Consider the following 9887-nt stretch of genomic DNA (forward strand, 5'->3'; position numbering starts at 1 on the left):
ATTTCTTATTACTCATGGTCACATTATTTATTTATTTAAGACGATTAAAGTGTTTTTAATACGTTTGTATTTTATTCTGATGTTTTCATCAGTTTTTGCTTCAGATATCTTCCTGTAGTTTTATTAATCCCTGCGCTCTGACTGCTCACACTCAGAAATAAATAAAATAAATTGTTTCCATTGAAAACAGTTATACATTAAATCACGTGTCAAACTCAAGGCCTGTGGGCCAAATCTGGCCCTCGTTAGCTTTTTATCTGTCCCGAAAGGTAATATTTTTAAATGTAAAATAGTTTTAGTGTTTCTCTGTTTAGTTGAGTCTTCTCTCTCGACATTAGTTGACTTTCTGTGTTCATTTATTTATTTATTTATATATTTATTACTCAAGTTTTTCTTTTTTTATCTAATTTGCTGAATTTTGACCAAATGTTTTTATTTTAAGAAACAGTTTATGAATTAGTGGAGAGTAAGGCCAAAGAAATGATGTATTTCTAAATTTAGTTTTCAAACACAGAAAATGTGATTTGGAAAAAGGAGTTTGTATTTCTATRAGAATAATTTGTTTTATAACATTTTAAACCAAGATTTTTTCAAGAAATTTTGACAGATTGACTTTTTTACTGGGTTAGTGTAGTTTTTTTCTCCTGGCAGTGCACACATCAGACTTTCCTTTAGCTCAGTCCCTCCATGAAATCCTGCAGAAACATCCGGATGAACCCGTGTGGCTGGGAGATGCTGCCACGGTTCAGGGAGTTTTTATTTTTATTTTTAATGAGGGATCAGATCCTGTCAGTCTGGTGTTTCTGGTCCGTTTTGTCCCGCGGGGGCCGGGGCTCCTGTCCAGCTTCATTCAGTCACTCCTCACTGCTCCTGTAAAACTCGGTGCTTCGGCTCGACTCACCGGACCGGTTCTACCCGTGCTGTCTGGACAAATATCTGTTCAGACATCGCTGCTCCGGAACTCTGCTTCCTCCTGGAGTGAAACAGGAGGATTGTCAGAGGAAAAAACTCTTCAGAGATGATGAGGATGATGATGATGATGATGATGATGATGATGATGATAATGAGGAGGAGGATGATGATGATGATGGTGGTGGTCTGAGGAACAGTAAAACTCAAGTGTTCAGGTGTGAGTTGTTGTTCATCTGTGTCCTCATTGATCTGGATCGTTTGAAGCTTTACTTTGATGYTAACTCAATTAGTCAATTAACCAATTAGTTGTCATGGAAACACTGACGTCTGATGTGTTTTCCTCCAGGTGATGTTGGAGAAGGTGATCGGCATCACATCACCGGGGAACCGAGCTCTGGCCTGCGACCCGAGGACCGGACTCCTGGCCTACCCTGCAGGGTGAGTGACCCGCAGCTCCTGATGTGTTCAGACCGGTCCGGTCTGGTCCGGTTCTGGTGACCTGCATCCTGTCAGCCACTTCAAACACATGTCACAATAAACCCAAACCAACAAAACAGGAGCTAAAWAAAAAGCAAACAGAGCAGCAGCAAAATTTTAAAACTAGCAGAACGGTAGCTTGGAGCTAAAATCACATATGTAGCAAARAGTAGCTAAAWGCAAAAAACAACAAAAGAGTAGCTAAAAGCTTAAACTGAAGAAACATTTGCTGAAACTAAAATACAAACCAGTAGCTGAAACTAACATTAAGTAGCAGTACAGAAGTTAATCTCTAACATTAGCAGAACAGCAGCTGAAAGCTAAAATGAACAAAACAGCTACAAGATAAATTTAAAATATTAGTCACAAAAAAGCCTAAACTAGCCAAACAGTAGCTAAAAGTTAAAATTAACAAAACATTTGCTGAAAGCTAAAACACAGCTGGTAGCTAAAAATTAAGTTTAGCAGAATTGTTGCAAAAACAATAAAACCAGCAGAAAACTAGCTGAAAGCTAAAATTGGCTAAATAATAGCAACAAGAAAAAATTTGACAGATTAGTCTCAAATAGCTTGAACMRSYKGRMYKKWMYKRAAAAAGCTAAAACAAGCAAAACAGTAGCTAAAAGCTAATAATAACAAAACTGTATTTTCATGCTAATGGTTCTGGGCTGGACTCAGATCTCTGAGGAGGTCAGGGTCCAGTGGATCCAGACTCATCAGMCCAGAATGTGTTTATCTGTGTGAATCAGTTTCCTGTTCCTGGAAAAGGAATGAAGACGTCCACAAGTTTCAGCTAAACACCGACGAATCTTCAGATTCTGACTCTGTAGTTCAGACCACGACTGCAGGTCTGCAGGTCAGCAGGTCTACAGGTCTGCTGCAGGTCAGCAGTCCTACAGGTCTACTGCAGGTCTACAGGTCAACAGGTCTTCAGGTCTTCAGGCGTCCATGAGTGACAGATATCCATCACGAGCTTTGTGACTCATAAAATCTTCCACTCTATCTTTTCCTCATGTCTTCTGGAATTTTCTGCTCAGCCAGTTTAGTTTTAAATTCTAAAAAAGTCCCAGAGCTGCATTTTTCCCACTTCCTGTTTCTGTCACAACAAAAGCCTGAGGAGCCTGAGCAAACACAGCAGTGGTTACATGGTGTGGTAGTAGCTGAGAGTCATCTCCAGCCTATAATATGAGCTCTAACACATTATACAACATCAAACTTTGACTTTAAAGGCAGCGGGAGGCGCCTTTTTTCAAAATAAGAGCCTGAAATCTGCGCTCCTCTGTGACCTCACAGGTCAAAGGTCACGGCCTCCTCACACCTTCACACATTCCTGCTTTCTGAAAGACTTTTATCCCAGAGGAACGAGGGGAATGTTTGAAGGAAGCTTCCAGTTTTTAAAATTCYCTCCCACCAATCGACTGCAGGCGTGGGCGGCCTGGCAGCTCCTGATTGGTGGGCGCGTGCTCAGACTGAAGGGACGGGCTGCGGTTAACGAGGGACGCTGAAGTGAAGTGGGTCAGTGGAAGTGTGTGTGTGTGTGTGGGGGGGGGGGTTAATGTAGGTCAGACGAGAGGAAAATAGAGACATTCATGTCAAACAGAACGTGACAAAGCTCTTACTGTGACTCAGTGTTTCCCCTCAGAGCTCAGAGCCTGTCTCTGTTAGCAAAATATCTCACAAACCCCTCTACCTGCAGGTAATAATCTTCAGATGAACACCTACATCTCATTAACTTTTAGAGTAGGTAAACAGAAAGCTAAGTCTCAGACAGTTTCACAGATATGAAGCTGTGGTAGTAGCTGAGAGTGGTCCTCGGCCAACAGATCCCGCACGACTCGCTGTAGAGGTTTGATCAAAACCCGGAGGTCCCGTTAACCAGCGGTGGGCTCAGCTAACTAAAAAGTTAGCTTCACTAACTACCAATCACTAAACAAGATTCTTAGCTCTGCTAACGCTAAATGCTAAGCAGCTAAAACATTAGCAGAAGCTAACGCTAACCTCTAAGACGACACCTCCTTCCTGTTAAAGACTGGTGGGACTGAAACCTTGAAGGTGGGTGGGATCATCTGTGGCAGATCGGCCAATCAAAACCAGAATCACAGCTYTGTCTAACTTGATTCTTCCAGAATAAAAGCATTTAAGTTTGTATTTTTATAAAAACAGTTTGAAGTTAGTCAAACGACAAACAGCAAATGCTTACTCTACCATATTTTATACATAGTTATTGTTTTTGTCAGTTAAATTTTGTTAAATTATATTTTATTTCTTTTTGACACTCTTTGAAGTTTAGTGGCTAAAGATGCTACATGCTAACACAAACTGTGCCTGACACATCCACCAATGTTCGTGAGAGGGGGTAGTTTTCATTGAAATCATGTAAACGACAAAAATAAAAGTTTTACTCTTGTGAATTTTTTAGTGGACTTGAAATTAGCAGAAGCTAAAACAGTTTTTAAAGTTGGCAAAAAATGCTAATGTTCTAAATGAGGAACTGGTTCTGCTATCAGTGGATTAGCAGAACTGTAACCATCACGGACATTAACTCACCTGATTAAATAAAGGTTAAATTTAAGGGAAATTAATTTTTCAGTCATTAATTTCGGGCAGAAAAAGCTCCGAGCGACAAACATCTCTTTAAGTAATTCTGATTCTTTTTAATTATTTTAATTATTGAACTTGTCTCATTTAGTCTCTCAGCTGCTCGTTGACAGAACTCTGAACTGTTTCTCTGAAAATGATTTTATGTTAAAATAACGAAATGATTTTCAAGCTGTTTGTGTTTAAAGAAATAAAAACTAATAAAGGAAAAAAAAAACAAAATCTTTAGTTGGACTCTGCAGCTGGAGCTGCAGCGCTCCTCTTCCTCCTCCTCCTCCTCCTCCTCCTCCTCCTCCTCCTCCTCCTCCTCCTGCAGCCCCTCTGCTGCAATGCAGATGTTCTGTTGGACCAAACTGCTGAGAGGGTCTTTTTATTGTGGATTAAAGGGATATTTCATGTATTTTCACATGAGGTTCTGTGTAAAGGATAGAAAGAAAAACGAGTTTCGGGCGACAAGCATTTCTTTATGCTCGAGTTAAAGAACCCTAACCTGCTAAAAACGGCTCAGCTTCTGTATTTTAGTGTTTAAAGTTAGTTTTTTTGTGATTATGGTAAATATTGATCCAGAAGTTTTTGTTTACAGTTTATTTATGAGGAATAGAAACATCTTTGCTGATCTGTCAGTTCAGTTTTTATATTTTTTTTTTCTTATTTGACTAATTTTGTCGTCTGGTTCTGCTTGTGCAGGTGTGTGGTGGTCCTGCTGAACCCCCGTAAGAACAAACAGCATCACATCTTCAACAGCTCCAGGTAAATCTCAGACCTTGGACCGTTCGTCACGTTCAGACGGTTCTGTGAGAAGCTGAATCCTGTTCTGTGTTCTCAGGAAGGCCATCACCACCGTGGCCTTTTCTCCAGATGGGAAATACGTCGTGACAGGAGAGGTCAGCGTCTGTCTCCGTCTGAACGGACGGAACCAGAAACTTTAGTCTTTTCTGCTCAAACCTGCTGAGGAGCTGAAACTGAACAGTTTGTTAAAACAGATGAGCAGAGATAAAACACACAAATGACCAGAATATTACAGGGTTCCTGCAGATCCTTAGAGTCTTAAAAAGCATTGAATTAATCCAAAAATAAGGCCTTAAATAGCCTTAAAATGGATTAAATCAAACTTACAGTGGTCTTCAATATGTTAACACTTTGTAAGATTGTAATTTGTCTTTAAATATTAAAATAATTGGTAACTTAAAAAAAATAATTTGCAGAATGCCTCTTACAGCTAGGTTTTTTGTAAAAAAACAAACATGTTAATATTGTTGTGAACTGTTTTTTCCCCTGTTCATGTTTATTGTGAAAATGATCTTAAGTTTCATTTCAAGGGGCATTAAAGAGTCTTAAATTTAGCTTGTCTAAAGCTGTAGGAACCCTGACTGTAGCAAAAATATAAAACTAGCAGGACAGTAGCTTGAAGCTAACACAATCACATATGCAGCAAACAGTAGCTAAACGCAAAAAACAACAAAACAGCAGCTAATATCTAAAACCAAACAGTAGCTACATTTGCTGAAAGCTAAAACACTCAAAATGGTAGCTAAAAACAAAGATTACCAGAACAGTAGCAAAAATATAAAACTAGCAGAACAGTAGCTTGAAGCTAACCCGAGCACGTGTGCAGCAAACAGTAGCAAAAAACAACAAAACAGTAGCTAAAGATAAAAACTAACAAAACATTTGCGAAATCCAAAACTCAAACCAGTAGCTAAAGACTTAGATTAACTAAGTAGCAGCACAGTAGCAGTACAGAAGCTAAAAGCTAAGATTAACAGAACAGTAGCTAAAGCTAAAATTAACAAAACAGCTACAAGATAAAATTAAAAGATTAGTTGCAAAAACCTGAACCAACAAAACAGGAGTCAAAAAAAGCAAATATTAACTGAGTAGCAAAAATCATAAACAGAGAACCTACAACAAGTAGTGAGCAGTAGCTAAATGCAAAAAACAAAAAAGTAGCTTAAATCTAATTCTGAACAGTAGCTAAAATTTCAAATTAATTTAACTTTCTGAAAGCTAAAACACACAAAATGGTAGCTAAAAACTAAAATTAGCAAAAACTGTCTCAAAAAAAACAAACAACAACAACAGCAGAGTGGCTGAAAGCTAAAATCAGCACAACAGTAGCAACAAGGTAAAATTAGCAGATTAGTTGCATTTAGCTAGGACTGTACCAGAAAGCTAAAACAATAGCTAAAAGCTAAAATTAACAAAATAGTGTCTTTAAGGTAAAACCAGTAAATTTGTAGCTTTACAAAAGCTGAAAGCTAATATTAGCCAAGCAGTGGCTAAATGATAAAACAAGCATAAGGACAAAAATAGGATTATATGTGGATGTAATCAGAACAAAGTTTTGAAGGAGTCTTTTTATGGAGACACTTTTGTAAATAAAGTGAAATCTTTATATTTAAACCTTCTAACACTATTTGACCCATATTTGCATAAAAGAAACAAATATTTTGATTCCATCAACTTCACTGAACTATAAACAGGACAAMAGCCGTGTGAATGCTGACTCAGCAGCTCCTGTGTCCTCCTCAGAGTGGGCACATGCCAGCGGTGCGGGTCTGGGACGTGTCGGAGCGTCTCCAGGTGTCCGACCTGCAGGAGCATAAATATGGCGTCTCCTGCGTGGCGTTTTCTCCCAACGGGAAATACATCGTCAGCGTGGGCTACCAGCACGACATGATGGTAAACGTGTGGAACTGGAAGGTACGACGAATTCAGGAGCGTCTTCAGGTTTTATGAGCCGTTAAATCCACCTCAGTAAATATTTATTTACCCATAAACATGTTGTTGTTTGTGGTCAGAAAAACGTGGTGGTGGCAGCCAATAAGGTGTCCAGTAAAGTGACCGCCGTCTCCTTCTCAGACGACAGCTCCTACTTTGTGACCGCCGGGAACCGACACGTTAAGTTCTGGTACCTGGACCACACCAAGACCTCCAAGGTTGTGGCAACGAGTCAGTCGGCTGTTTGTGGGCGGGAGCTGAAGGGTTTTTGATGTTTGTTTTTTGTTTTTGTTTTACTCTCAGGTGAATGCCACGGTTCCCCTGCTGGGGCGTTCAGGGCTGCTCGGGGAACTCAGAAACAACTTCTTCAGCGACGTGGCGTGTGGGCGGGGCCGGCAGTCCGCCTCCACCTTCTGCATCACCTCGTCAGGTCTGCTGTGTGAGTTTAACGACCGCCGGCTCCTGGACAAGTGGGTGGAGCTACGGGTGAGTCCRAACTCAGCGTCTCAGGTGTGACTTCCTGTTGTTAGCAGCTTCCCCGCCATGTGTTTATGAACTTCCTCTGCTTGTTCCTCTGCTTCCTGTTCAGAGAATCGACTGTCTTTCTGTAAGTCCTAGACCCGGTTTCTTTGGACCGCCTCATATTTCATTCGAACATTTTACTGCGCAATTTCTGTGCAAAACTTTTATTTCATCGTATTGAGTTTTACACAATTCATCACAACTGCCAGTAGATTAGAGCAACATCACTTCCTTCTTTGTCAAAAGACCACGCCCTTTTTTGGGGGCAACCAAAAAGAGGTGTGGCCTATAAAACTGCTGGTGAAAACTTGATTTTTGTAAAAGACATTTTTAGAAAAAAAACCGTCTTTTTGTTTGTTTGCTTCTTTAAAAAAAGAGCAACAAGAAAAGAAGAAATTAAATAACCAGTGGCAGCTAAAAGTTAGAAAGACCAGAAATTTACCAAAATGCTAGTTTGCTACACGAAGCAAAACAGTAGCTACAAGGTTAAAGTAGAAAAAGGCTTGACAAAAGCAAAATGTGTCAAAACAATTGTTAAAACCTATCTGTTGCCAAATACAGTAGCTAGAGCATAAAAGCTACTAAAGTATTGCTGAAAGCTTAAATTAGCAAGACACAAGTTAACTAAAAGCTAAACGTAGCAAAAGACCTGCTAAAACATTAAAAAGCAAAGCTTAAAACTAAAAGCAGAAGAAACCTTTAAAAAAGCAGCAAAAGTCTAGCTTAAAATATCAAAAAAGCTTGCTAGAAGCTAAAAATAACAAAACGCTAGCTCAAAATATCAAAAGGCTAACTATAAGCTAAAAGCAGCAAATGTCTAGCTGTACATAACAAAACAGTAGCTATAAGGTAAAGTTGACAAAGGCTTGATAAAAGCTAAATGTGTCAAAAGGTTTGGTAACACTATATGTTGCCAAATAGTAGCTAGAGGATAAAAGCTACTAAATCATTGCTAAAAGCTTAGCAAGACAAGTTAAAACCACAAAAGTTTAGCTAAAAGCTAAAAGTAGCAAAAGGCCTGCTAAAAACGTAACAAATTGACGCTTAAAATTAAAGGCAGAAGAAACCAATCAAAAAGCAGCTAAAGTCTAGCTGTACATAGCAAAACAGTAGCTATAAGGTAAAAGTCAACAACGGCTAAATAAAAATGTGTCAAAAGGCTTTTTAAAACTATCTGTTGCCAAATAGTAGCTAGAGGTTAAAAGCTACTAAATTATAGCTAAAAGATTAAATTAGCAAAACACCAGCTAAAAAACCACAAAAGGTTAGCTAAAAGCTAAATATAGCCAAAGGCTAGCTTAAAATGTCAAGAAGCTAGCTAGAAGCCTAATTAGCAAAAGGCTAGCTAGAAGCATAATTAGCAAAAGGCTAGCTAGAAGCATAATTAACAAAAGGCTAGCTAGAAGTACAATTAGCAAACGGCTAGCTTAAAATATCAAAAGGCTAGAAGCATAATTAGCAAAAGGCTAGGTAAAAGCTAAAAGCTGAAAAATGAAATTGTTTTTAACTTACACAGCTTTATAAAAAATTAAAAGTTTAGCTGATGTTTTACATCTCTGGTCTCCTTTTACAGCTGATCTCATACTTTTTACTGATTTATCTTCTGATATGTCTCACAGCAGCAGAACACAGAATGCTCTTTGTGTTTTTAGCTACTTTCAGCTGTTTTTAATTAAATGTATTTTATAAAAACATGAAGATCTGCACACGTCATCCTCACAGCATGCTGTTTTCATCCATCACTGAACGATGAGCCGACTCGTCGCTGAAACACATTTTATCAGAATATTTTCAGACCTCTTTTCTCTTCGTTAACATCTCGTCTCACTGAGGCCCCGCCCCCGTGTCTGCCCACCTGTCTGTCTGCAGACGTCCCAGGCCACCTGTCTGTCCGTCACAGACGAGTTCATCTTCTGTGGCTGCTCCGACGGGACTGTTCGAGCCTTCAGCCCCGTCAACCTGCACTTCCTGTGCACGCTGCCCCGCCCACACTGCCTGGGCGCCGACGTGGCCAGCATGGTGAACGCCAGGTGAGTCCTCACCTGTGGGTTCAGAGCCTGGGGTCATTTAATATACAAAACTGGTTCAAACTTAATAAATTATCACTAAATTAGGATAAAACTAATTATATGATATTTACAAAGAGACAAAGAACTGTTAACATTCCATTTAGAGTTGAAGGTGTGGAGATAGAGTCAGTGAGGTGAAGTTTTTAGGTGTTATTATTGATGATAAACTGCCATGGAAACCTCGTATAAATTATTTAAGAATAAAAATAGCTAAATCTATTGCACTGCTTTACAAAGTAAGGGACTTGTTTAATGATAAAGCTCTGTAAATGTTATATAACACATTAAGTGTTCCACACTTGGTCTGTTGTGTTGAGTTATGGGGTAAAGCATGTAAGACAGTTACACATCCTGTTTTTATTTTGTAGAAAAGAGCTATAAGAGTTATCACTCAAAAACATTACTATTATCCATCTAATATATTATTTTGTTACTTGAAATTATGTAAATGTTATGATTTGGTTGGTTATAACATTTTGTTAGTTATGTATAAGTCTCACCAAAACACATTACCTTTAAACATCCAGAAAAACTTTGCAAAGAGAGAGCTATTATAATAATAATAAATAATAATCCAGATATAAATTG

General features: G+C 38.8%; 1 protein-coding gene across 1 annotated transcript in view; it reads left to right on the forward strand.

Moving 5' to 3' along the window:
• The window catches only part of mapkbp1 (mitogen-activated protein kinase binding protein 1), a gene marked incomplete in the record, with an annotated part of 30345 nt that overhangs the window by 2207 nt on the left and 18251 nt on the right, over window positions 1–9887 (forward strand). Inside the window, 8 exon segments of the mRNA XM_014022124.1 lie at window positions 1259–1350; window positions 4675–4737; window positions 4814–4871; window positions 6520–6690; window positions 6789–6926; window positions 7012–7194; window positions 7298–7315; window positions 9100–9260. Coding sequence (XP_013877578.1) covers window positions 1259–1350; window positions 4675–4737; window positions 4814–4871; window positions 6520–6690; window positions 6789–6926; window positions 7012–7194; window positions 7298–7315; window positions 9100–9260 — 884 coding nt within the window.

The sequence above is a fragment of the Austrofundulus limnaeus genome, unplaced genomic scaffold, assembly GCF_001266775.1.
Source record: "Austrofundulus limnaeus strain Quisiro unplaced genomic scaffold, Austrofundulus_limnaeus-1.0 Scaffold318, whole genome shotgun sequence".
Taxonomy (NCBI): domain Eukaryota; kingdom Metazoa; phylum Chordata; class Actinopteri; order Cyprinodontiformes; family Rivulidae; genus Austrofundulus; species Austrofundulus limnaeus.